The sequence below is a fragment of the Thamnophis elegans genome, chromosome 8 (assembly GCF_009769535.1).
Source record: "Thamnophis elegans isolate rThaEle1 chromosome 8, rThaEle1.pri, whole genome shotgun sequence".
Classification (NCBI taxonomy): Eukaryota; Metazoa; Chordata; class Lepidosauria; order Squamata; family Colubridae; genus Thamnophis; species Thamnophis elegans.
The window spans coordinates 2,201,036-2,228,802 of NC_045548.1; the positions used below are offsets into that span (position 1 = coordinate 2,201,036).

Below are 27,767 nucleotides of genomic sequence, written 5' to 3' on the forward strand. Positions count from 1 at the left end.
AATAAAGATAGGAAGAGAGGGATAGGAGACAGGGTGAAGGGGGAAGACGAGGTGTATAAGGAGGAGTGGTAAGGGGAGAGAGGAGAAGGAGAAAGGAAGGGGAAGTAGAGTAGAAAATGATGGAGGGAAAACAGGATGTAGAAGAGTGGGAAGCAGAGGAGAGAAGAAAGATAGGAAGAGAGGGACAGGAGAGAGGGTGAAGGGGGAAGATGAGGTGTACAAGGAGGAGTGGTAAGGGGAGAGAGGAGAAGGAGAAAGGAAGGGGAAGTGGAGTAGAAAATGATGGAGGGAAGACAGGATCTAGAAGAGTGGGAAGCAGAGGAGAGAAGAAAGATAGGAAGAGAGGGACAGGAGAGAGGGTGAAGGGGGAAGATGAGGTGTATAAGGAGGAGTGGTAAGGGGAGAGAGGAGAAGGAGAAAGGAAGGGGAAGTGGAGTAGAAAATGATGGAGGGAAGACAGAATGTAGAAAGGGGGAGGAGAGAAGGGGAAGAAAGTGTCGGATAAGGTATAAATATAGTGTATGGAGAGCAGAAGAGCCAATAACTGGAGGGTTTTTTTCCCTTTGGTAGTTGATGGTAAGATGAATTGATGTAAGTACTTAATAATATAACTTGATATTGACTATGTAATAGTATACATGTGATTATATGCTATGAAAATGGAAAATAAAAACTTTTTATGATGTAAGACACCAGAATATAAACTGACAGCAAACAGCACTCCTTACTGGCAGCTGATGAGGTTACCTAGTTAGGCTAACGAGATGTCTGCAAGAAAACAAGCTCAGGGAGCAGCAAGGATCCCACATTTCAACCACTAAGCTGCAAATATTCTCCTTCATTGGCACCATGTATGAACTGTTGATCATTTAGATCAGTGGTCTGCAACCTTGGCAACTTTAAGACCTGTGGACTTCAACTCCCAGAGTTCCTCAGCCAGCTTTGCTCTGGGAGTTGAAGTCCACAGGTCTTAAAGTTGCCAAGGTTGGAGACCACTGATTTAGATGACAGATTGCAATTGCTACCTATTATGAGGCTTTTACCATTTTTATGGCAAGGTATTTTTAGAGCCATGATGGGTTGAATTATACAGCGTTAAGTTTAAAGTTTTTGAGTAGTTCATGCATCACCATAGAAAAGAAAAGCTGATTTGATCATCTGAATTTTATACACACACACACAAACCCAATACTTTCACCTTTGTCACAAACATTTCGATTCAGAGATACGTTTGGGAGAGACTCTTGAGAACTAATTTTAGGAGGTTATCATATGAACTTGTTATGGGTATGCAATCTTATTCTAAGTCATTATGTGTTTGGTTTTATTTTACCCTCCTGCATGACTCCAGCCAGTTGTGATTTAGTGAACAAACTAGGAGTAAACATAGTATGATTGATGGCGATAATTACCGTAAGTTGGTGTTGACTCTTAATGAGTCAACCTCAACTTGATTACCAGCATTATGTCCTTTATCTGGTTTTTCAGGTTTTCTAATGGTGTACCCATTACCACTGAAATCACGTCCATACATTATGCTGCTGGTTGGTGCCTTTTTCTTTCCATTATTCTCAGCATTATAGATTACTCAGCATTATAGATTACTCAAGAGAGCTTGGTTATACGTAATACGTCCAATATGTGATAATTTGAGCATGGTCATTGATGCCACGTAAGAACTCTGAATCGATTTGATCATTTATTTTCTTGATATTTTCAGGAGTCTCTGGTAATACCAAAGTTCAAAAGCCTCAATATTGTAAAGCAGTATGTAAAACCAGCCCTGAGTTCTGAATCAACTGGAGTTTTTCTGGTTCCCCTTTTCCATTTGCAATTTGATAGAAACTAAAAAGTCATAGCTAAAGAAGCAGCAGTTTTTAATCTGTACTAAACCATTGGCAAAATAAAGATATTAAGGTAATACACTTTATTGATTTTTAGCTTTTGCTCTTTCAGAGACAACATCCTGAAATATCAATGCAGGTACATGTTTTAGAATACTGCGGTGGTATAATTAATGTTGAGATATTGGATTAGATAATAGAAGTTTATTGAAAATGTATGTGTCGTGTATATTGCTTATAGCTTCAGATTGTGGGAGGATGTTTGGACAATATTCAGTAAATCCTGTTCAACTTAATGTAAGAATAATAAGAAATGTTTCCATGCAAATGTCTCCATCTTTTTAATCTTTAGTAACAATATAGTGATAAGATTTTTAAAAATGTTAAGTCATTTCTGGTTTTAACTGGAAGATTATGAAGAAATATACACTGGGAAGTCAGCAACATATCTTATAAGGTGGCAACTATCTAATAATGTTGAGTCAGGAAAGACTTTATGTAAATGATGCCATGTAAATGCTTGTAAGGAACACAATAACTGCCAAGAAATGCATCACTGTACAAAATCAGGTAGAATATTTTAAGCACTTCAGCGGTTTAGAGAGAGAACAGCATTTCGTGATTCTATTAAGAAGCTTCCATAAATAACACATCTGCATGCCCAGAAACATCTGCAACAGCCAGATTACATCCATGGTAAAATTTTTGCAAAATATCTTTATGTTTCTGTTACTGTGAAGAGTAATTTTAGTTCTTTGTTTCAGTCACTTATATTAATAATAATAATGAGCTTTTTAGTATTTGCAAATAACATTAAACCATAATGTTATTTTTCAGTTTTGATTTAGACATTTTTTCTAAGCCAATAATATGTGGATAGTAAGTCACATATGTGTGACTTATTTAGCAAACTAAATCAGCTCAATATCTGATACTGATAAGGTGCTGAGATCACATAAGGTACATACAATACTATACATGTGACTTGGCTATTTGTACAGGCAATGTAGGATCGACCAGCTCACCTTTTTTCTTCTGTGAATTGAAAAAGTACAGTGTAATATCTAATTAGCAAAACATAGGCTTTAAATATACCGCTTACTAAAACTGTTCATATGAATATTTATTTGCCAGTACAGCTGGTACTAAATTTTCAAAGCCAATTTTAGCATTGTATAAGAATGATGAACCTAATTTAGTATTATATTAGAAAAATACATTTTCCTTAAGGCAGGGGTAGATGTCATGGTATATGTTGAATTTATGAGGTATTTATTTCTTCGTTGCTTTTTTAAGAATCTGAAGATATGAGATTTGATACCATTTGATTTTTTTTAGTAGCATACAATTATCAGTTTGTGAGGGTGTCATGTGACAGAACTTATGAGATGGGCGACTATGGTATGTGGTACAGTTTTGTAAGGTTTTTGTTAGCTTCATAGCGAGGTTAGTGATTGATAAGATTTTATTCCTATGTACTTGCTATTATTGCAAATACTGAGGACTTTGTTTATTGATAATTTGGTTAATGTAAATTAGGGATGTCATCAGGCATATTCACTGTTCCGTTTGTTTTGTAGGTTGTAATACAGGTAATCATTGACTCACTAGAGTCCCCTGGGAGTGGGCGGCATACAAATTCTAATAAACTTGAAACTTACTATAGTTCGTTTAGTGACAGTTCAAAGTTACAACATGTTGTGATTCAGCAGAAGTTTGCTATGAGTTGAGTCGGGATGCAGGACTAACAATGCAGATGGGGCTCGTTAGTGTCATCTTCTGGAGATAAAAGGACTGATGGTGCCACGCCCTGGTTGCAGAAGTCAACGTTCGTTCATTGTTCATCGCAGTGTTTTTCAACCTTTTTTGTGCAAAGGCACACTTTTTTCATGAAAAAAATCACGAGGCACACCACCATTAGAAAATATTTAAAAAAATTAACTCTGTGCCTATATTGACTATATATAAAGTAATTTTCCCACGGCACACCTTACACTATGTCACAGCACACTAGTGTGCCGCGGCACAGTGGTTGAAAAACACTGGTTCATCGGTCGTGGTTTGTTTGTGAGAGGCACTTGGAGAAGTGATCTGCTTTCTTTCTGTACACCTGGTTTGGCCGTAAGAGATCTTTGTTTTTGCATTCTGTTATCTTCTTGCCAGAGACTTTATTTATGTTTATTTTTGGGCTCGCAGCCAGCGTGAGCCGAGGTGATAAAGTTCTTTCCTTTTAAGTCTGTCTGCCTGTCGTCTTTGAACGAGCGGAGAAGGGGGGACAGAACACAACAGCTCTCAAAAAAGTGACATGATCATTTTTCACACTTGCTACCATTGCAGCCTTCCCATGGTCACATGATTAAAATTCAGACACTTGGCAACTGACTCATATTTATGATGGTTGCAGTGTCCTGGGGGGTCATTTGAGCACCTTTTGTAACCTTCTGACAAGCAAAGTCAACGCAGAAGGCACATTCATTTAACAACCATGTGACTAACTTGACAACTGCAGTGATTCACTTAACAACTGTGGCAAGAAAGGTTGTAAAATGAGGCAAAACTCACTTAACAAATGTCTCACTTTTTAACCAAAACTTTGGGCTCAATTGTGATCATAAATTGACTATGAGCATATTGCCAAAGAACCCCGCAGCTCTCTGCCTTGGGCGTTATCTGCATATAGAACATATCCTTACAGTAAAAGACACCAGAATTTCTTGCTGATCTTTTCCTGTTGTTTAGCCTGGGCTGTCCTTCACTAGATATCTTTGATTTCATGTGGACATCGACAACAGCAAAAGTTTATATGTCGGCTCACCCAATTGCTCCCCTGCTTGTCCACCAGATTTTTAGTAAAATGTGATAAAAGCCTTTTGATAAATGTTATCGCTAGTTTTTTTAGCTAAAATTACATTCGCAACATCTTTTTAACCTATGTATTGTAATGTTATTTGCTAAGACTATTAAGAAATAAAGTAACAAGAAAGATAAAGAAAATGGGGTTAGAAAAATTAGCCAAATTTTCTTTTTTCTCCTTCTGTAAAAGCTTGTGCTTAACTGGACAATGGTTCATTAAATTAACATGATTGAGTTTACATAACATATTAACTACCCCATATATTTAACAACATGGAATAAACTATGTTGGCTGATTTGGAGAACCAGAATGTTATGTTTATATACCCTATTTGTTGTTTCTCATTTTGTTTCTTCCCTGTTTTATCTTCACTGATGATTGTGTAAATTGTTTTCACTATTGGTAATAAGTAACTGATCTTGTTAATGGTTCACCACTAATTACAAGTGAAGGACTCAGAAAAAGGTATTTTGGAATGGAAAACCCCAAAACTTTCTTCTTTGAACAAAAAAAATCATTTATCATCTTAATAAAATAGAGTGTTTTTTTATTCATTAGACATGCTTCATATTTTCCTTTCACTGTAAATGAGGAAATGATTGCAGCTCATAAAACAAGTGAAATAGAAACCAGAGGACTTGATGTAATTACTCCAAGAGCTGGAGCAGTTATCCTATGTCATTTGCTTGTCAATGAAATAGTACTTCAAAACTCTGATTAGGCAAAACTGCAAACACATTGGCTCTTAAATGACTTTAATCTTGAACCAAAATAATGCCAGATGCAAATACTTTTTAGCTTTTAGCAAAGTACATCAAGGGTTTAATATTAAGTTAGCATAACTAAAATTTAATTAATAGGTAATTAAAAAATTTAACTATTTTTCTGTATTCTTTAATTCTTACACTCAAAGAGCTATAAAAAGGCTGATATTACAGGCCATTTCTTGTATAATTTAAAGACAGGTCTTTATTAAACACATTACAAGATACCCTGTTTCCCCCAAAATAAGACCTCCTCGGATAATAAGCCCAATCGGGCTTTTGAGCACATATGCTAAAATAAGCCCTCCCCAAAAATATTGCAACATAGCAGCAACCATGAGGTGACCACGCTCGCTGCCTCCTGCAACTTCAAAAATAATAAGACCTCCCCCAAAATAAGGCCAAGTGCTTATTTCGGGAGGTGAAAAGAAAATACCCTAAGACCCTATCTTATTTTCAGAGAAACACAGTAGTTCAAGAGTGATTTTAGACAAATATTCGACTGCCACACCCACATAAGACTCATTGTTTTTGGTTGTTACTAGTCATCTTCAACTACATCTACAACTAATTTTTAATTTTATAATAACCTTGCGTCTGTACTGCAACATAAAATAAGTGAGGGAAAGCATGTTACTGAATAATAGTTCTGTTCTGTGTAACCAGAAAGAAGAGAGACTTTAAAGTAGAAGAGTCTGCAGTGCTGAAATTCTGTCCAAGTGTTTGGCCATTAAGGAATTCACCTCTTTCCTTATACATTAACCTTTACACAAACATTTAAGCTTGCAGATTTTTTCCAAGTCACTTATCATAAGTCACATGTAAATCAGCCTCTGGTGAGCAGTAATTAACCCAGCTGACAAAACGTTATTCATCTTGTGATGACAGAGGTAAATAATTGTCATAGCACAAGACGAGCAGTTAATAGAGTACTGTATTCCTTCTACTGGGGGTGGGGAGAGCGGTACAAATATTTCAACTGCCGTCTGATGTGGGGGACTAGTAGAATACTTGTGTGTTCATTCTTAAGAAAATATCAGCCTACAAACGCTTCCGTTCTCTGCACACACAGAAGAGAAACCTAGTATAACCTGAAATGTCATCCTTCAGAATTTTGATTGAATTAATTCCTAACAGTGTAAGTTAGGATGTTACCCAAGTTGATCTTCTTATAGAATGTATACCTGAGGTCACCTCATAAAGTTTTAAGACCACTGGAATAAAATAAAACCTTATGGGCAAAAAAGGTGGAGAGAAACCTTTCTAGAATTACATTGATATTATGCTGGATATTATGAGCTATGAATTTAGCATGCTTCTGTGGAACCTGGTATGATGGAAGTAATCTCCCAATTTTGGAAGCTGTAAATTCATTCAGCAACAGTGTTTATTGATAGGCCAGCAACAGTTTAAAGAGCTTTTTGCACAATCCAATATTTTGATTGATTATCTTAAATAAAATGTTCCATTGGGCAATTGCCTAGAGCACTCGCCTCTGAACTATATTTAACATGTAGCATGTAACATGTTCGCACATCATCCATGTCTATTAAGTCTGCTATTGTGTAGAAGTCTGAACAGATAAGTTGTTTGAGTACACAGTTAATATAGAGATTAAAAATAGAGGGGCAAAAATGCTAGCCACAGTTCATGTTAAAAGGCTTTAAAAGTGTTTTGGATCACACATCAATGTACACATGCTAATTACTTGCAATTCCTAAACCCTAAATACACTTTACCTAGGATCTTGTGAAATTATAATAAAGATTAGGTCAACACTTCCTTATTCGTTTAGCAACACACCTTTTTGACTCTTAATTCAAAATACTGCACTACCATATAAAATATATTCATTTTACCATTATTGGGTTTGGAATAGAGGTAAAAAACTACCCACTAATTCGATATCTTACTCTGAAAGGAATGTTGTTATGACAGAAACTGTTAATCAGTGGTAATAGACAATGGTCCATTGCAGAGTCTTTTAGAGTTTTGGCCTCTAGATTAAATCAAAGCTTTAAAATCAGAAACTGCCACCTAAGTGGGATGCTGCTTAATTTTTAATTAAATGTATGTTGGGGATTCTACAGTGGATCTCCCTTCTCAAATCCTCTCTGTTGTTCAGCAATTAGGGTTTTTTTTTTCCCCCAATCCATTCGTGTAACTTCTAGAACAGATTTTTTTATATACTTTGGGGGCAGAGGTGGGTTGTAGTGGAATTCAGGCCTGGGTTGCAGACCCAGCAGCAACCCAGGCCTGCCATGCCCCCGAACCGGTTCCCTCGCTGCCGCTGGGCATTTTAGTGACTACACGTGGACAAACATGGTTTGCTCGTAAGGTTCTCTTTTGTCCTCCGGAGCTTTCCAGGAAGCCTCCGGGAGGCCCCTAAAGGCTCCGGAAGGCTAAAAACGGCCCTAAGAGCAAACCGGAAGTCTGTTTCTGAACTTTCAGTTTGCCCGTAGGGCTGGTTTTTTGCGCTCCTGAGGCTTCAGGGGGGCAAGGGAGGCTGCTTTCGCCCTTCCCAGACTCCTATAAAGCCTCTGGAGCCTGGGGAGGGCGAAAAAAGCATGCAGAAATGGGGGGAGTGCTGGTCATGCGCGCTGGGGTCACGCATTGTGTGATGGGTGTGGCATGTCTGCGTGTGACCCCCTTTTAGCACGTGAGCCAAAAAAAGGTTCGCCATCACTGTCGTAGGAGGTCAGTCGTATGGGCACAGTTATACAGTTACTGTTCGTTGCGCAGGTCCATGTTGCTGGGCACGCATACGTGTTCTGCTCATTGATAACTTTTGGTCTACTTTGATGACATCTTGGTTTATTTTTTTTAATTAAGTTTGATTTGAGATAAAATGCAAATAGAAACAAAAGTCAGGAAAGATGAAGAAGAAAGAAAAGAGGAGCATAAAAAGGAAGAAGGAAAAAACTAGTGATTTCTGACTTTTTTAAGTGCTGAAGAATACAAAAAAAGAGTTACACCCTCAACCTTTTGCTTTACATTTCTATCTATCAGACCATTTCTATAAGAACAAAACCAATCTACTCACCAATTCCTTAAATCAAAGTTTCTTTTTCCCAGTTTTGAGCACAAAACCCAGAAGCAGTTTCCAAACAGAAACAAAACTAGATAGATTCTTCTCTTTAATTAAAACAGTCAGTTTTGCCATCTCTGCCAACTCCATCACCTTTACCATTCATTCTCCCATTGTGGGAATGGTCTATCCATCTTTATACATAAGCTCTTTATCCATCAAACCTAAAAAGGACTACTTTGATGACATCTTAAAATTGCCATAAGTTTCTGCATTCCGGATTTGGTCTCCGAGCTAGATTTCTGTAGTACTTGCCTCTTTATTGCACATTGCATTAGTAGAAGCTTATGTGCTTCTGTTTATTTTAGAGTTCTGCTCTTCACAGCAGTAGCTTCATTATTAGCTAAAGGATCTGATCTTGCTTTGATGTTTCCCATCTGTTGTAGAATTTGCTTTATCAAAGGATATTCAACCATTGACCACTCTTCTTGTTTTTAAACTGTCAAATTGGAAGGAGAATCACATCTAATTAATTTTTGATGTCATTAGATAGAAACTAAGTAATGGTGCGCTATTTTGGCTTTTTTTGAAGCAAAAAGATCAATATAAAAATGCTAATTTTCAGCTTTAGTTTTTTGTCAATGAGATATGATTGTCCTTCTTGACTCCTTCAAAATTCATTGGCTGCATTTTTCCCCCCAGCCCTTTTGATATGACTTTTCTGTTGTTTTACAAGTTGTTGTGTTGGGTAATTTTCATAGTCTTTTAGTTTTTGAGTTTTTGCTTTAACTTGCATTTCAGCTCACACACAGTACAGTTGTATCAAATTTATTTTCTCCTTTGAGCGCCTTTCTTAATTGCTGTCTAATTGTATTGCTGGAAAGAAGTTCTTCCAGTTATTTTTCTGAGTTTTTGTTGCTGCTACTTTTTTTTTGATAAAATTGTTGCATTATGCCAATTTTATTGTAAAATTTGTTTCTAAAGTAGAATTGTACCTACTGTCATATTTCTTAAGAATTGCCATTAAAAAGGGATATTCAGGTTAGGCATCTAAATTCGAATTAGTGCTGTACTTTAACACTTGTGATAAATTTTGCATCTTTGCATAATATGTAGTTGACCTCTGCTTTCATTTCCAAGTTAGGGGAGTGTCCGGTCCAGTATTTCCCTAATAGTTTCTCAAAGTACTGTAGGTGTTCATCATCTATTTCTTTATAATTAAGACTGCTAATTGTTCATCCTATTCATTTTGCTTCTCTTTTGAGAAAAGGCCCATAGTTTTCACCCATTCCACATGAGCCTACTTAAGCACGTGAATATCCTTTGATGAACTTTTTGTAAGCCAGTTGAGCTAGTAGTTGTTTAAGTTCTTCATAAAAGCATTGGTTTGATCTTTGTCCAAATTACAGGAGGGAACATAACACGTGATGAGCAGTTGGTCATTCGGCCTTTTTATTTTTAATTTGCAAACTATTTGCACTGACTGAATGTTTTGTATTTGTTGGTTGGCAACAATGATGCCAACTCCACCATTATGTGGGGTTTTGCCTATGGCTATTATTATCCCATTTGCATAATATGGATTAATGCTCTTGTTTTGCTGAGACCAATGATGTCATAGTTTAATTTTATGACTTCTTCAAAGAGGTGGCTTTGGCATGCAGCCCTGAACCCACTCTTAGTGTGGAAGAGAATTTAGAATTTGGTTGGGCTGTCTCTAAACCCATATTTTTCTACAAGCTAATTAGAACTTGTAGAAATTAGAGTCCTCCAAAATATCATTATTTGTCTCCTTTGGCTCCCTTTGAAACTCCCTCTTCCCCCCCCCCCCAGCAATGAAGATGGATGGTTTGCTCCTTGTAGCTTTCTAGTCCTGACAGAGATGCAAGTCTGAAATTTCAGTTGTAGGATGTTTCTGACTGCCCCATGGATGGGTTGACATCAGCATTTTTGCATATAGTTTTATTATGTTTAAAAGTCTAAAAGTACAGTATTTTTCGGAGTATAAGATGCACAGAAGTATAAGACGCGCCTAGCTTTTGGGGAGCAAAACAGGGGGCGGGCGGTGGGGGGAATCTGCCTCTGTTTCCCAGCAATTTACCTTCTTGTGCCAAACAGCAAACAGTACAGAAGACATACACTGTTTGTGGTGTTACATTTCAGACTATACTTGTACAGATGCTGTTAAAATTGATGTGGCTTTCTGGAAGTATACGTTATTCTCTGCTGTTCAAAAGAAGATACAATAGCACTGGGCCTCTTCAGATCAAGCATTTTTTTAAAAGCTGCTTCATTTTGTTACGTTGCCTAGAACAATAATAAAGCAGTCTTTAAAAAATAAATCTAATAACTTGAACATTCTATAGGCATTTATAGTTATTGACTTACCTCCTTGCAGCAAACAGCCTGTTTCAGTTTAGCCTGATTTAGGGGGGGGGGGGGAATCTGCCTGTGCCTCCCAGCAATTGTTGCAGCAAATAGCAAGTTTTACTTTCAATTTCCTGATGATCAGCTGTTTCAGGCTGCAGGGATTGCCATAGCCTATTGCCGCCTCCGCAAGCCCTATTTTCTCCTTCGCTTCAAGGAGGTAAATTGCTGGCAGGCAGAAACCAAAGGGTGGGGGACGGTGGTTGGGCAGAGCTACATTCGGTGTATAAGATGCACCCAAATTTTAGGGGGGGAGGTGCATCTTATACTCCGAAAAATACGGTATGTGAAAAGAAACTGTCTCACACATTGACATATAAATATATCTATGTGAGAAAAATGCTCAATACAATATGGTTCTTAGAATGGACACATGGATTTAGGTGTGTTGGGAAAGGGAGAGTTGATCTTTAACTAAAGCATCACAATAAATTCAGCAATGTTTAAATAGAATTACTAATCTGACAAAAGTGACAAAAATCCTCTCAAGGAAGTGGCCTTGAGTGACTAAAAAGGAATTAAAAAATGAAGAGAAACCCATTTCCTTATAGCAGAATTCTACCAGGAAGAAACTGATCAAAAATGTAAAGGTAATATCTGGCCGTAACCAGAAAGATGTGACCTCTGTTATTACGTTGTTAAGTAAGTTTATATGATGACTCTAAAAGTTCTTAATAGGTTTCCAAATTTATTGCTTCCTATGCCAATATATGGTCATTGACCAAAAAAGCAAAAGCTTGAGAAAAGAATATTAGAGTACAAATATCTATTTAAAAAAATATATTTGTACCTGAAACTAGACATATCACAGTCAGATCCAGTAACTTCAGACGATTAATTCTATGGCACAAAATTTGCCCACCATTCTGGAAATCCTCTTGGTCCTGGTACTTTGGAAGATAATGCACAATTGCTTTGGGGGGTTGATTTGAGTAGTTAATTCTGTCTCTGGATATGGTTAAATGTTTTCTGCTTCTGCGCCCTCCTGGGTTCAGACATAGCATAGTACAAATTGGGGTTTGGGGGGGGGGGGTTGAGTCCATAATAAATCAAGCCGAAGTTTATTTCTTTGCTCCAAGGTCACCTGTGTCAATACTAATTGAGCTAAAGATTCACTTCTAAAGATTTATTTATTTATTAGACTTATATAACGCTTCATAGGGCTTTCAGCCCTCTCTAAGCGGTTTACAGAGTCAGCAGATCGTCCCCACAGTCTGGGCCCTCATTTCACCCACCTCGGAAGGATGGAAGGCTGAGTCAACCTTGAGCCGGTGAGATTTGAACCGCCGAACTGCAGCTAGCAGTCAGCTGAAGTGGCCTGCAGTACTGCACCCTAAACCACTGCGCCACCTCGGCTCTTGGATGGTGGGGAACGGAAGGATTGATACTCCTGGCAGACAGCTGGTCATTTGCATCCTTTTAGAGGATCCTTAGCAATAGCAGTAGCAGTTAGACTTATATACCGCTTCATAGGGCTTTCAGCCCTCTCTAAGTGGTTTACAGAGTCAGCATATTGCCCCCAACAATCCGGGTCCTCATTTCACCCACCTCGGAAGGATGGAAGGCTGAGTCAACCTTGAGCCGGTGAGATTTGAACCGCTGAACTGCAGATCACAGTCAGCTAAAGTGGCCTGCAGTACTGCACCCTAACCACTGCGCCACCTCGGCTCTTAAGATCATCTTAAATCTTTATTAACTTCATGTTCAGCAATAGTTTTTTTTTTTTTTCAGTAAAGGGAATTTCCAAGTTGATCAAGAAAATTCCAGCATCCTTAAGAATTCCATATGGGATTAAAGAGAAATGGAACGGAAGCAGCTGGCTTTGATATTAGAGAATAAAATACATTGTCCATAAAATGCTTATACTCCTCTCTTATGTTTATTGTTTCTGTGCTTCTGCTTTGCTTTCTGCCTGACATTTCTTTCTCTTGATGAGCATCCTTTTGTGTCCTATATGCCATAATTACATTTGTAGAGGAGTACTTCTATACACTGTTTCCTGTTTTTAGTAGAGATTTTCACCTCAAATGCAAACTCATTTCTATATTCTAAAGGTCTAGAGACTGTGTTTTAATCCATCTAAGTGCCATGCTCTGAATTACGTTTCATGTTTAAATATTATTGAACCTTTATAAAACATTTAACTATGCACTTGCCCAGATATGACTTTACGTCAATAACGTGTAAAAATATAACTTCTTTTTGAGAGTGTTTTGCTCACTTGTATAGATGTGTACCCAGCCTACTTCACAAAAGTTCTTGAAACATGTCTTTTTCAATAAATAGCCACAAATGGCAATTAGAAACATCTCCAGTATTATTTTTGCTCAATATTGGAATAATTCCCACACCCACAAACATACCGCTTGGAAATTGACAGCCATCAGTCTAGGTTTGACTTAACTCTAGTGGGATAAATATCCATTTTTAGTTTGCATTAACACACATTTCTCAAACCTTGAAAAATGACCCAAAATGGCCTGGAAATTTATATCCCCCCCCCCCATTTTTAAAGGTTTGTGTGAGGGCTTTTAAGGGCAGCTAGGAGTGTACTTTGCCTCCTAGAAGCCACCTCCTCTCACCTTTTTTTGTTATTAGCTACTACTTGAAGTAGTTATAACCGTGTACTTGTGTCATTGGTATTGATGTCTAGCTGCCTTGTCTTCTGTCTGATAGACTCTGTTTTGATTATGTTCGATTTTTTTTCAAGCATGTGTATGAAAAGATAAAGTTTTCGGAGAACGTCTTCATGTAAAAATGATTGTTTACTAAAGTACTAAAAAGGTGGTGTTCATCTAACACCTGTTTGGATTTACCAGCTCTATTGAGTTAAGCATGGAATGAGTTGCAATCAAAACAGTATTTCCAATCTATTTTACATTACACATTAGTGAATTTTTGCGGGCGGGGAAGTCCCATGTTTTATTGTTTCATTGCCTCAATATCCAGAAATAAATAAATACTGTAAATAGAAAAATAGAAATAGAAACAAAAACGAGCAATGCACATTTTAAAAAGTTCAGTTCTTAAAACATTTAAACTTTGATCGCATGGTTAAAGTATAAATAGCATTACTGAAAGAATTACTTTATGAAATAAGCTTTCTGCCACATTATGAAGGAAAGCCAGTCTTGGATGTAGTGTAAACAAGGAAGAAAGCCATGTTTATCTAAAACACGGTAGTTTCAGTTTTGGCTTTGTGAATCTAAACATGGTGGTTTTTAAATCACAGCCTCTTAAAAAGAACTAATTGTGCTAGGGATCCACTACTTTTGGGAACAAAAACAGTAAATGTTGATCCAGTGTATTCTGTACAGCTATAAAAGGACACTTTGGGATGTGGTTTGTTCAACCAGAATCTCTCAATCTATTAATAGAACCTCAGTGAAGCCCATATCAGAATGTGCATCAGTCACAGGGCTTCAGGATTACTGAAAAGTTCATACTAAAGCATGTGTGTCAAACTCACATCATATTGGCATCACATGACGTTTCACAATGTTTTTCCCATTCGCAGAGCTTGGGAGGGCGTGGCCTGACCGTGATGCATCCGGTCCATAGCCCGCTAGTTTGATACACCTGTACTAAACCATTCACACTCTTTTTCTCACTACTGTAGTTTTATGCTCGCATCGTTTGCATTCAGAAAGTTGTCTCTAAATAAATATATTTGTGGGAAAAGGCAAATGAAAGGAAAACAGATAAGTTTATTTTTATAAATATAAGTACGATAAGTTTATTTTTTTTAATTTAGTTATATCCTACCTTTATTATTTTTATAAATCTCAAGGTTACAAATATACATAATACTCTTTCCTCCTCCTCCTCCTCCTCCTCTCCTTACCTAAAGGGTGGATTGGGCGGAGAGGGAGAGTGACTGGCCCAAGGTAACACAGCTGACTTTCATGCCTAAGGCCAGACTAGAACTCAAGTCTCCTGGTCTCCAGTTTGGTGCTTTAACTACTAGACCAGCTGGCCATTACACTTGAAAGGTGAGCAATTTTCTTCATGGTTCTAGTGAAGTCAGTCATAAAACCTTTTGCAAATCACCTTTTTTTAGAATGAAATTCATTGTAGGTCATGGAAAAACTAATACACAACTCTCATGAAAATTGTCCTTTGCATATGCAGTAGTTTTATCCTTTTTGAAAACAAAAGATATCCCCCCCCCTCTTTTTTTTCCTCTTTAGATCGAGCTGGAAGCATTAGCACTCTTGATTCCTTGGATTTTGCAAGATATTCAGATGATGGAAATAGGGAAACTGACGAGCGAGTAGCTGGTGAGTAAAATTTCAGATAAGGTGCCAAGTGGGCTTTGCACAAATCATGCTCCCTGTTGAATTTTTTGTTGGTATCAATGTTTGTAAACCACACACTGTCTAATATGACGTTGTAAATTTCATTTACAGAGTATTGTCTAGAAACAAGTTATTGAATGGATGGTTACATTGTTAACATCTCATCTTTGTTTCTTCACATTAAAATAGAGTTCATTATATAAATTATTTTCTTGCATGATTTTTCCATTTACTGTACTTGTCACAAATCAGTGGTAGTACAAGTGTTCCCAAGAAGCTCAAGTTCTTTTAAATAATACAACTTTTCAATTTACTTTACTTTTTTGCAAATAGATTCTTATTCATTAGGAAAGCTTCATAAAAATGTACTGACAGGAATTAAATTCTTTGTGGTAAGAAATCACTTATTTGGTACAAATATGAGCAACTCTTAATACAACAGTAAAAAGCAAAACAATATGATACAGTACTTTTTTGCATTTTGAATTGAATTGAATTGAATTTATTGCACTTATATGCCGCCCTTTTCCCCGAAGGGGACTCAGGGCGGCTCACAATCCAAGTCAGGGAAGGGGATACAGATAAGGGATAAAAAGATGAACAAACAATACACAATTTAAAAGCACACAACAACCATACCATTCGAGGAGGGGGGCAAAAGCTCTTTAGCCCCAGGCCTGTCGGAACAGCCAGGTTTTAAGGGCTTTGCGGAAGGCCTGGAGGGTGGTGAGGGTTCGAATCTCCACGGGGAGATTTTTATGTTGATTGGCCAGATTCAGAATGATAGGGAAATACATTCAATTCTATAATATATTAGTGGTTATAAACATGACTATTCTATTTATGCAAATCTGCCACCATTCACACCCAGTAGTTATAAGACAGCTAAAATCACTTTCCAGAGCAGATACATAAAGTAGAAAAAAGTAGTGGCTGCTTTAACTGTTTATGAAAAGATGCCCACCCATAATCTTACACATTTTGAAGGTTTTTTTTTTTAAGGAATTGCACAGTCCTAGTAACTAGAGATGAGAATGAAAATGAGAAGAACGTCATTGTTGTTTCATTTATTTAACAGTAATCTCCACCTTGAGACTAGTCTCAGGATGTTGATATGGAAAGGAGTATTTTGTTAATTGCCAGAGCATCATTGTTTTCCATCCATCTCAAACCCAGGCTGAGATTAACAAATAATAGCTAAGAAAACAATGGGTATATGGGTGGATAACCTAACTTTGGAGAAGGACTATCTCTTTTTTTTTCTTTTGTTAGATTTGTGGCTCTTCTTTTCCGAATGTATGCATAGATCGGTTTTCTTTCTTCTCCTCTCTCTCTCTCTCTCTCTCTCTCTCTCTCTCTCTCTCTCACTCACTCTCTTTATTTTGTTGTTTGTTTTTTCCTCATTCACTTCCCTTTTTAAATTTATCTTCTTTTTCTGTTCCCCTCCACCAGCTCTACATATGATATGGTACTATTTTGTGATGGTGCTCACGGCACTGTCAAAATTTCATCAGCTCCAAAAGTTTGGATATCCTTTTGCTAATAATGATATTTGAATGTAGCCCATTGCAAATTAGACATCTTGGAAAACTTTAGTAATTTGTTTTTTGCAAATCATGTTAAAAAACTGTGACAATTTTCAAACCTAACATTGCATTTCTTAAGTTTACGTAATAAAAATATGTGTTGATTATACAATTATTTCCAGAGCTAGTGACCCTTCAGATGTCCATTGCAAAACGATAGCTGCTGCAAATACTACTGTAGACAGAGGTGGAACCTCTGAAGATTTAGTTCTTCTTTGAATTCCGAATACGTAGCTATCTCTTTTAGTAAATGCAGCTTAATTCCAAAAAAGCCTTAAAGGAGTAACAAGTGAAAGTCTCTTGCATATTTATGTACCATGAGCACCTGTGTAACAATTATGAAAAATGGCCCAGGGTGGGATCTATAAAAAAGGAAATGGGCTTGGGTAGGATCTTAGGATAGTAAATTATAGTACACGTCTAAAGCCTGAATCCCAGTCTAACTCATTTATTATTACATGAACATTTTAGGATAGGTATACTTCATTATATCATTTTCCTAAAGTGAATGTGGGAATAAGAGAATTAAGTATTTGTTTAGTTCCATATTAAGTTGAACTCTGTTCTGCTTTAATTTGAGCCAAATATAAATTACTTAATTCTGGATGAACAGTGTCTTTTGTTACAGCTATGAGTCATTGTGGATATGCTATTGAATTAACTAGCTGTTTCAAAATATTAAGATGTCCGAAGAGAAACCATGCAGCAGAGTAAACTGTTTTAATAAAACAAATAGGCATAATTATAAAATCTGCTCCGTGTGTAGTTGGTTGTGATAATTAGGTAATGGAAATACTTTGCCATCTGATTTTAAAGCAGGTATATGTGATATGAATTTTCTGGATTTCTGTGCTCGCTACTGAACTTCAGTTTTCTCATTGGAATTCTTGAGCTTCTCCACAATTCTTTTTTTGTTTTTGTTTTTGCTATTTTTCTTATAAAAACATTTTTATCATCCTGTTGCAGGGCATTTCTGATCTGCAATAGTTCTGTAACCATGCATTTCTACATTTTAAGGAAGAAATGTTGCCCCTCATAAATTCTTTTAAACTAAATTAAATTTTCAAAAGATAAGCTTATCCAGATGCTGAAAACACTGAGAACTTATAAGATATTACTTTATATATGAAATATCCACATTGGTTTTAGACTTTGTTGCACAGAAATATTTGCAGATCAGCATTGCTGACTACTACAGATTTTTTTATACTTTTCCATCAAATCCTCAGTTATGCTTTTATATTTCTGCATCAAAATTCTGTGCATCAAACAGTTTATTTCCGTGTAGTAGTTGTGATGGACTCTAATTATGCCTTCTGTTTTTGAAGAAGAAAAATGCAAACTGAGTGAATATTTTTTCCATGAAGTTCTATTACTAACCTATCAGTATTACCAGTAAATAGAGCATTTGTAGAAAAAAAAAGTTCTAAAAAATCTGTCAAATATTTCTAATGATAAATACCTGTAAAGAAGCTAATTAATAATTGCCTGTTAGTGTACTTAACCAAGATCTTAACCAAGATCAATTACACGAAATGTTCAAAGATTGGATAATCTTTTATGAATCACTTTTCTAGGCAGAAAACGATTCATAAAATTATTTCAGGTAACTTAAATATTAAAATCAATGTTCTTTATGAAAAGAAATATTTTTTCAATGTTTGCCGATATTTAAGAACTCAGTTGACATGATAAGCTTCTCTACTCAACTGACATATAACATGCCACAAAATGGGAATTAAAACATCCTTTGTAAATGGCATTAACATGAATTATTTCATTTTTGTAGTTACAGATTACTCAATTCTTTTTTTTTACAAAACTATAATTTTAAACATATTCTCCTTATTCCCTCAAAGCAAGATGGCCTCATATTTCCATTTGTATAAGGTAAAACTTTAAAAGATTAGAATATAATAATCGTTTGTAATGTGAAATTTTCAAGATTTTCAAAAAGAGGTACATTTTGTTTCTTAAAGCCTATAGTACTAAGGTATGTCAGATACCTTAGATTTTTCAACTAAGATTAGGTTCGAGTCATAGAAATCTCTCACCAGTTTGCTGCAGTCTAACTCTGCTGCATGCGTTCATGAATTCCATAAAGATTGCATGCTCTGTCTAATACAAATTGTATTTTATTTTTACACCCATCCTTGCTTTTTTATATTTCATTTTTGTTTCCCTATTCTTGATTGGATGCCTGTGTATGTTTAATCCAAATCCTTGTCCAGTCCTGGAGTTTGAACTACGGAAAGCAAAAGAGACCATTCAGGCCCTCCGAGCCAACCTGACTCAGGCTGCAGGTGGTGTACCCAAACCTTTTCCTCAGTTTTTTTTGTATTTTGATAAAATAAAAAGAGGTGGTGCATGACTGCCTGGAGAGTAATGTTTTTTTTTAATGTATTGCTGTTTTCAGAAAATGAAGTTCCTTTGCAGGAACGAAGAAATTATAAATCAAGTCCTGAAATTCAGGTGAGTGATCCAACATGCTACTTCTGCTGTTACTGTACAGCAGGGGTGTCAAACTCAATTTTATTGAAGGCCGCATCAGGGCTATGGCTGATAGCAATAGCAATAGCAGTTAGGCTTATATACCGCTTCATAGGGCTTCCAGCCCTCTCTAAGCGGTTTACAGAGTCAGCATATCGCCCCCCACAGTCTGGGTCCTCATTTCACCCACCTCGGAAGGATGGAAGGCTGAGTCAACCCTGAGCCGGTGAGATTTGAACCGCCGAACTGCAGATAACAGTCAGCTGAAGTGGCCTGCAGTACTGCACCCTAACCACTGCGCCACCTCGGCTCTCTGACCTTGGGGTGTGAGCGGGGGATGTTTTCTTTTCACATTGGGTAGACCGGGCAGAAACAATGCGGGACAACCCCTTACATTTTCCAGGATGGCCCCACCGGCCAAGTCCGGCCTGTGGGCCTTATGTTGGACACCCCTGATGTAAAGAAATGTTATATTCACAGCATTCCTATCTCTAACTAAATAACATGCTTAGGCGCACAAGTCCAAGCTTGTAGTTTTTGTTTTGAAATGAGTAATCAACTTGTTTAATATCTGTTAAACATAATAGGAAAATGTTTTAATGATATCAAGATTTAAATGTTATATGCGTTTATTTTCCCCAGGAACCAATTAAACCTCTTGAAAAAAGAGCTTTAAACTTCTTAGTCAATGAATTTCTGTTAAAGAATGGATGCAAGCTTACTTCAATAACTTTTTCAGATGAGAATGATGATCAGGTAAGTTGGAATGGCACCTTTGTGACATTCTGAGCTTGGGTTTTTTTTTCCTTTTTGTTCCTAACATGGTCTAGTTATTTTTAATTTATTTTCAAAAAAGTTTCTCTGTTCATAGTATATAGTGCAGTGTTTCTCAACCGTGGTTACTTGAAGATGTCCGGACTTCAACTCCCAGAAATCCCCAGCCAGCGAATGCTGGCTGGGGAATTCTGGGAGTTGAAGTCCAGACATCTTCAAGTGGCCATGGTTGAGAAACACTGATATAGTGTATCTCTCGTGTAAATTAATTAAAGTAGGGTTATTGCTTTGTTCAAAGTAAGGAATAATAAGCTAATTCCGAACAGTAATGCTGATGTTTTGAACTCCAGATGACTAGATCCAGGAGCACTAGAAGAAAATAGATTTCTTTTTCACCCTCCTGAAATGTTCTCTTTCTCTTTTATAAAGCACTAAACATATGACATGTTAGATCTGAATCTGAATGCTTCATTGTTTTAGAAAAAATAAGTCACAACAAAAAACGCTGAACATAAAGTTCCTAAAATTGCTGGAAATATTTTTTTTAATACTCTGTTCATTCCCACCCACTCCATCTTAATGCTTTCTCCCTGCTTAGGTCTGAGATACGTAAGGGACGAGAGATGAATTTCATAAAAAGGATAGAAAACAATATAATTTTCTTTTTGAAACATCAATAAGGATTCTGTTGTGAATAACTGCAATTAAAAAGGCCCCCATAAAAAACGTTTAATGGATGCAGAAATAATTCCATCAAAATCAATAGATATATCAGCTATTTTATTATGGATACTGGTATCTGGTCTGCATAATGAGGACCATATTTTTAATACAAGGAGAAATACTTTTTTGTCTCTTGATATAAATAATAAATTCAAATGATTCATCTATTCTGTATTATTAATTTTGTTCCAATATGTATGAATGATCAAAAGCTGATGACCTACTGTGAAGCTACACCACTGATAGTTTATTTTTGATGGAAAATCTTGAGCCTGTGTATAGCTAGGAAGTTTTCCTAAATCTTATATTAGTGAAACAAGTATCATAAAATAATGTAGTACAGACTGTTCTTGACAGCTATCCATTTTTCCTATTTCCTAATAATCAGTCTGTACTTGTAGACCTTAAGTGTGAGGAATCTTCTTTCTCTTATATTTAATCAATTCATACTTCATTGTGATCTAGCAATTATTGGTGGCTTACAAGATATTTTGAAAGTTCATCCTTCTTGATTTTTTAAAATTCTGTGGGGTTTCTAGCTTCCCCTAGCTTGCTTAAATATTCTTATTTCCAGCAGTAAAAAACACCATTTATTTATATATGTCAGAGGGATGCGGTGTATTTTCCAGGCCATGTAGTACATTGCAATTTTGAGTAGCAGGTTGGAGAATGTACTCCCCAAAGTAATGAGCAGGGCCAGGTTTGAATATGTTTAATTAGTGGCAGCTAGAATTGTGCTGCATGAATTATGCAATTTGGTTTTATCAAAGATCTCACTAAGCTAATTATTTATGATCAGTGAAACCTTCATATGTTGAACAAAAATTTCAGTAGTGGTCACTTTAATGTTAAGAAATGAGATTTAATTCAATTGTATCATACATTTTAAGCTACAACTGATTTCAACAATATATGATTAAGTAATAGAGAAGTGTAAAATTTATTTTTATTATTGTTACCTGGCCAATAAGTTCTCTTCTGGAAGTTGCATTTTATCATTTGATGTGATAACTTGCATAAGTTATATACTGAACCTCATAAATATTTTAATTTTGCATATATAAAGGATTTTGAACTGTGGGATGATGTAGGACTGAACATTCCAAAACCTCCAGACTTGCTACAACTGTACCGGGATTTTGGAAATCACCAAGTTATTGCAAAAGACATTGTAGATGTAGCAGTTGGTCCAGAAGAGGAGGAACTAGAGGCAACTACTCCTATCCTAGAAAACATTCCTGTATTTGGAACATCAGAATCAATAGAGGTATAATTCATTTTGCAGGATGGCAAATTAGATTAATTTATTTATTCAGTTTAAATCAATTAATTAAATTAATTTTGGGGTCATATTCTTTTTATTTAGCAATGCGTGTTGGTGCAGAAATTGGAAGATCAAATTAATGCATTAAGCACAGAAAAATGGTCTCTTATGGAGCAGATACAAAGGCTTGAAAGGTATGTTAATGTGTTGACTTTTTAAAAAATATATATACAAAATAAGCAATTTGCTGTACATGACCAGGGTATCGATCTCAGTTTATTATGCCTATAAATGAATATGGAGCCGAGGTGGCGCAGTGGTTAAATGCAGCACTGCAGGCTACTTCAGCTGACTGCAGTTCTGCAGTTCGGCTGTTCAAATCTCACCGGCTCAAGGTTGACTCAGCCTTCCATCCTTCCGAGGTGGGTAAAATGAGGACCCGGATTGTTGTTGGGGGCAATATGCTGACTCTGTAAACCGCTTAGAGAGGGCTGAAAGTCCTATGAAGCGGTATATAAGTCTAACTGCTATTGCTATTGCTAATTGAGTTAAACTGCTTTTAAAAACTTGTTTCTCTGCATTTCAGTTTAACAGCTTTCATTGCCAAAATCTATTTATATGCCTCAAAGGTATCTTTGTCAGAATTATTTTCATGCATCGAAAGGAATGAAGAAAATAGATTTTGGGGGAGATGCTGGATATGAATATACCAGCATGGCAGTAGCTTATTTTATTATTTATTTATTAAATGTATATGCTGCCCATCTTTCTGATAAGGCAGCTATGAGTGGCTTACAGATAATGAAAGATAAATAGAAAAGCTGTTTAACATTTAAAACGGAGCATATTAAAAATTTAAAACTATGGAAACAAACAAACCAGGAACCACAATATGGTCAGTATAGGGATGAGATCTTACCTTTTCATCCACCTCCAGCAATGAGCGCCCCCTTGGGGCCTAGAGCAGTGTTTCTCAACCTTGGCCACTTGAAGATGTCCGGACTTCAACCCCCAGAATTCCCCAGCCAGCATTCGCTGGCTGGGGAATTCTGGGACTTGAAGTCCGGACATCTTCAAGTGGCCAAGGTTGAGAAACACTGGCCTAGAGTAACCCAGCAAAACCAAGTTCTCATCTCCAGTGGTAAGAATATTCCACAGCATTTAGGCCACTAGAAAATATTGCTGTATTTTTACATTTGTGGTAGATGTGTCCCAATAAAATATTCTAAAAGATTTATTCATGAACTAGCTAAGTCATTAAAAGTGATTTATTTCATACTAATTTTTTTGTTTCAGAAGCTTTTTTCTTTTCTCTATTGCAGTGAAATAGACTACTTGAGAAGTCAAAAAACGTCTATTCCAATGGTATGTGACACAGTACAGCCGTCTTCAGCCCAAGTGCCTCCCACGCTCCCAGATGATAATGGAAAATATTTAGACATTAAAAGTTCAACCAATGATGATAAACTTGGGAGAACTGAAGAAGAAATAACTTTGATGGAACCTGAATGTAGGACTTCTAAAGAGGATATTGGAATACCTTTTGCTTATAAAGAAAGAGAAAAATTTCCATTTTGTTCCCCATCAAATAAAGCTGCCATACATTTTGATAAACCTAATAGGTTAGTTAAATTCATCTATGCTTTGTTTTTACAGTAAAATATTGTATTTAACATTGAATAGATTTAACAACTACATTCAGGTTTTGAATTTATACTGTCAACACACAAAAATGTTGTAAGGTTCTTGTCTTTCTTTCTTTTCTTTTCTTTCTTTCTTCTTCTTTTTTTTTTTTAAGTAGGAGTTTTGTCATCTCCACCTTTAATTAAATGCCCTACCTGGTTTTATGTAGTACATTAAGGTTATGGGATTCCATGTGAACATTTTTCGCTCCAGATTTCTCTTTAAATATTGGCCATCAGTTATCCATGTTTTGGAACGAAATCAAGAAATGCATAGGATTATGTTGACCATGAAGAATTGTAACTTGTAATAGAAGGAATCATGACATGCTGATTATTTTTCAGTTGTCTCCCTATTGTAGTTGCAGCATGTTTTAAGAAATTAATAGATTATATTTCTCTAAGTACAGACTAGGTTTACATATTTTGCCAAGCCATAACATAATTTTTCGTTCTTGTCTTAGCATACTGTATAAATAATAAGTCATGGTTTAAGGTTTAGGATATTGAGCAATTTCAATCAGCTGTGCTTCATTCAATAACATGATTAAATAAAATATATTACAACACACTTAGTGAATCCTGTAAATTATACTTCTGAAGATTGTTCAGGCTCCAGTATAGAATTCTTAATTAAACTTTTAAACTGAACATTTATTTTTTAATTATTAGGGTAATTGTGAAATAAATAGATTTGTATAAGTAACTTTTTGTTCTGTTTTATATTTCCTTTCCATCCCACTATTTCAGGAAGTTATCACCTGCATTCCATCAAGCATTGCTGTCATTTTGCCAGATGTCAGCAGAGAGCCGTTTGGGATCAGAGGTATATTTATTTTTGTAAAATACTATTTCCTATTGAGTCATAAGAATTAAGGAAAGGAACCACCATATTTTTCGGACTAAAAGACACACCGGAGTATAAGACGCACCATGATTATGAAGAGGTAAAATTTTTTTAAATTTTTTTTCACTCTGTAAGCTTCCCAAACCCTCTGCAAAAAAGGGGGGGTGAGGTATGCAGAGGCTTTGGGAGGCTTGTAGAGTGTTCCTGGGGGGCAGGGGGGCAAAAATGTGCAAAAATGGCCCATTATTTGGTCGTTTTTGCCCTCCCCAGCCCCAGGAGCACTTTGGAAGCCTCCTAAACCCTCTGCATGTCCATTTTGTGAAGGGTTTGTGAAGGGCAGGGTTTCAGGAGGCCAAAAATGCTCTGTTCAGACACACCCAGATTTTCACCCTCTTTTGGGGGGGAAAGGTGTGTCTTATACTCCGAAAAATATTTGATCACCTTACCCAATTGTCGCATGAGTGTGTCGATCTAGGTACCATTTTTTGAAACCTAGGTACATACTAATCTAATACCCTTTGGAAAGCACCACTGTGTCAGTCACACAGTGGTGCTTTCTCATTATCCCAGTGTGTACTCTGAACCAATCACATAAAGATAGCTTTTACTTTTCTCCAATATCTTTAAGATGTGAATTTTATTTTAGATTTGAATTGTGTGCTAATTTCTGGAAGAAATTCCAACAATTTTTTATCGAAGACATGTTGTATAACGCAATTGCTGGATATGACTTTGCCAAAAAATTGCACTTTAGGTGTCTCGAATTGCTGATAGTGAAAAAAGTGTCATGCTGATGCTTGGACGTTGTTTACCACATATTGTTCCTAATGTCCTGCTTGCAAAACGAGAGGTAAGAAATACAGGAGTATTTGTTTAGTTCCACACAATATTTCTGTTCATTTACAATTGTGTATTATTTATTATGCTGAAGTCTGTTACTTGCAATCATCTTCTCACTTTTGTGCATGCATCTCTACTCCCAGAAAATGGTTGCACATCTGTGTCAGGTGAGTTTTTAGCAAAACAGCATGGTATCCTGCTATTTATCCTTTTTGGCTTAAGATCCTTAAGGCACTTTGCAGGGCTGTTACTGTGAGTCCACCTGTTTTGCCCTTCAGTTTGCTTACTTATATTAGCTCAACCCGGTTCTAGTGTTGTTGTATTTGAGTAGAACCTAAATTTTAAATTGACGTGAACTTGCCTGTTAACATTATTTCTAAAAAATGATGCGTATTTAAATGTTCACCCTTCTTATTAACAGCCATATTCAGACAGACAGCATGGCTAGATTGAACTGTCAGTATTTTGCACCAATAATTGGGAGTGGTTAGAGCAAGATCTGTATGTTTGCTCGCTCATTGGCAGGCCCGAACCCCGAAGTCTGGCTTGCTGTTATCAACAAGGGCTTTCAGTGTAATTTTAACTAGGAATTTGGCTCCTAGTGATGCATTTCTAATCATACAATGAAGTCTGAGCTGAAGATGAGTTGGTTCTATATGCGTTTTCTTTGTTTTAATTCAAAATTGCTTTTCCAGCCAGCTTAGCTTTACATGTTAATCTAGATATCTAGTAATGCACTTCGGCATTTAATTTTGTGAGCTTTATGAAAAGGTAACCAAGTCAAGAAATGTGTACTGATCCTTCAGGTTATGGTCACCAGCTACATTTTCCAATAGTTAATGGTTTATTGTGGGATTCAATTTTTGACTATATATGCTGCACGCCTAATTGTATGAAATAATACATCTGTTTAAGTTACAGTAGAAGATATTGTATGGGCTACATTAAATTGTCAGGATCAGTTACCAATTTCTGGCTGTTGCCAATCAGCTTGCCAGGACGCTGCTTTAGTTCTTCTTTGCAGTTCCTAGTTATATTTCAACATTATATATTTCTGCAGTGCTAATTTTCGCTTATTTAATCCTTGTACATGTGTGGAAATAGATAATCATAGCTTTGAGTTGATACATAATTCATAAAAGTTAATAAATATATATTGGAATCTTGGTTTTTGCACGTGAAATAGCCAAATAATCAATAACAGAGAATACTAACAACTTTCAATTACCAAGTTATATATATATCCTTAGAATCTTAGAAGAGTTCTGAATTTAGAAGAAAAGAAGTATTAATGGTTCTTCTAGGCGGTGCAGTGGTTAGGGTGCAGTACTGCAGGCCACTTCAGCTGACTGCTATCTGCAGTTCAGCCATTCTAATCTCACCGGCTCAAGGTTGACTCAGCCTTCCATCCTTCCGAGGTGGGTGAAATGAGGACCCAGACTGTGGGGGCGATATGCTGACTCTGCAAACCGCTTAGAGAGGGCTGAAAGCCCTATGAAGCGGTATATAAGTCTAACTGCTATTGCTATTGCTATTAATAGGAACACAGGCTCCTATTTATGCACCAGCATAAAGATCATGCTTCTGTTCCTCTTCTCCCCATTGGAATAACTTCATCCAGGAATGCCTTTCCTTATTTTATTTTTCCTTATGTATAACATTATTACCAGTTAATCTGATTTCCCATACACTGCATTATCACAAAAACAAACAAACAAATCAAAAATGGATGGCTAGATTTTTACTTTAATTTTCACATGTTATATTTCTGAAACAATCCAAAATCAATAGCAAGTATATTACGTATTTAGCTCATTCCAATTTTAGTACTATAGTGTTAATTTAAAATATAGAATTGGGAGAAAATAGTATTCAAAGTTTACTTATATTGCTTACCCATATCTAATTAATTAATGTTAGCAGAAACAATAACATCGTAGATGCTACTTAATGACATCTACATGAACAGACTTTTAAGGTCGAGTTCTAAACCAGGCAAACTCTATTTCATTGAGGGTCGCATCAGGATTCTGTTTGACCTTGGGGGACTGGGGGTAGGTGTGGCCAGGGTGGGAGTGGCCAGCTCAACATCACCCATGTCGGGGGCACCTCTGGTGACCTGAGCTCTCTGCCAGCAAAAATGTGCTCCCAAGCTCTGTTTTCAGTTGCGACGGCTTCCTGAACCCTCTGCCAGCAAAAACATCGCTTGCGAGGGCCACCCATGGTCTTCCCGAGCTCCGCTTTTGCTGGCAGGGGCACCACGGGCTGGTCCTTCACTGTTTCCGGATCCAGCCCCCAAGCCTTGAGTTTGACACCACTGTTCTAAACTAACATGAGATTAGTTGA

The 27,767-nt window shown here is 36.6% G+C and overlaps 1 protein-coding gene across 5 annotated transcripts in view; it reads left to right on the top strand.

Moving 5' to 3' along the window:
* RELCH (RAB11 binding and LisH domain, coiled-coil and HEAT repeat containing) overlaps positions 1–27,767 on the top strand; it is a 68,740-nt gene that overhangs the window by 2,005 nt on the left and 38,968 nt on the right. For all 5 annotated transcript variants that reach the window (XR_004255900.1, XM_032223144.1, XM_032223143.1 and 2 more), the window contains exons 2-10: positions 15,108–15,197; positions 19,033–19,104; positions 19,218–19,273; positions 19,934–20,047; positions 21,855–22,055; positions 22,155–22,246; positions 23,375–23,674; positions 24,485–24,560; positions 25,336–25,431. Coding sequence is in view for 4 of the 5 variants with exons in the window: in XM_032223144.1 (XP_032079035.1) it covers positions 15,108–15,197; positions 19,033–19,104; positions 19,218–19,273; positions 19,934–20,047; positions 21,855–22,055; positions 22,155–22,246; positions 23,375–23,674; positions 24,485–24,560; positions 25,336–25,431 (1,097 nt within the window). In the remaining variant the exon portion in view is untranslated. The remainder of the gene's footprint in view (positions 1–15,107; positions 15,198–19,032; positions 19,105–19,217; positions 19,274–19,933; positions 20,048–21,854; positions 22,056–22,154; positions 22,247–23,374; positions 23,675–24,484; positions 24,561–25,335; positions 25,432–27,767) is intronic.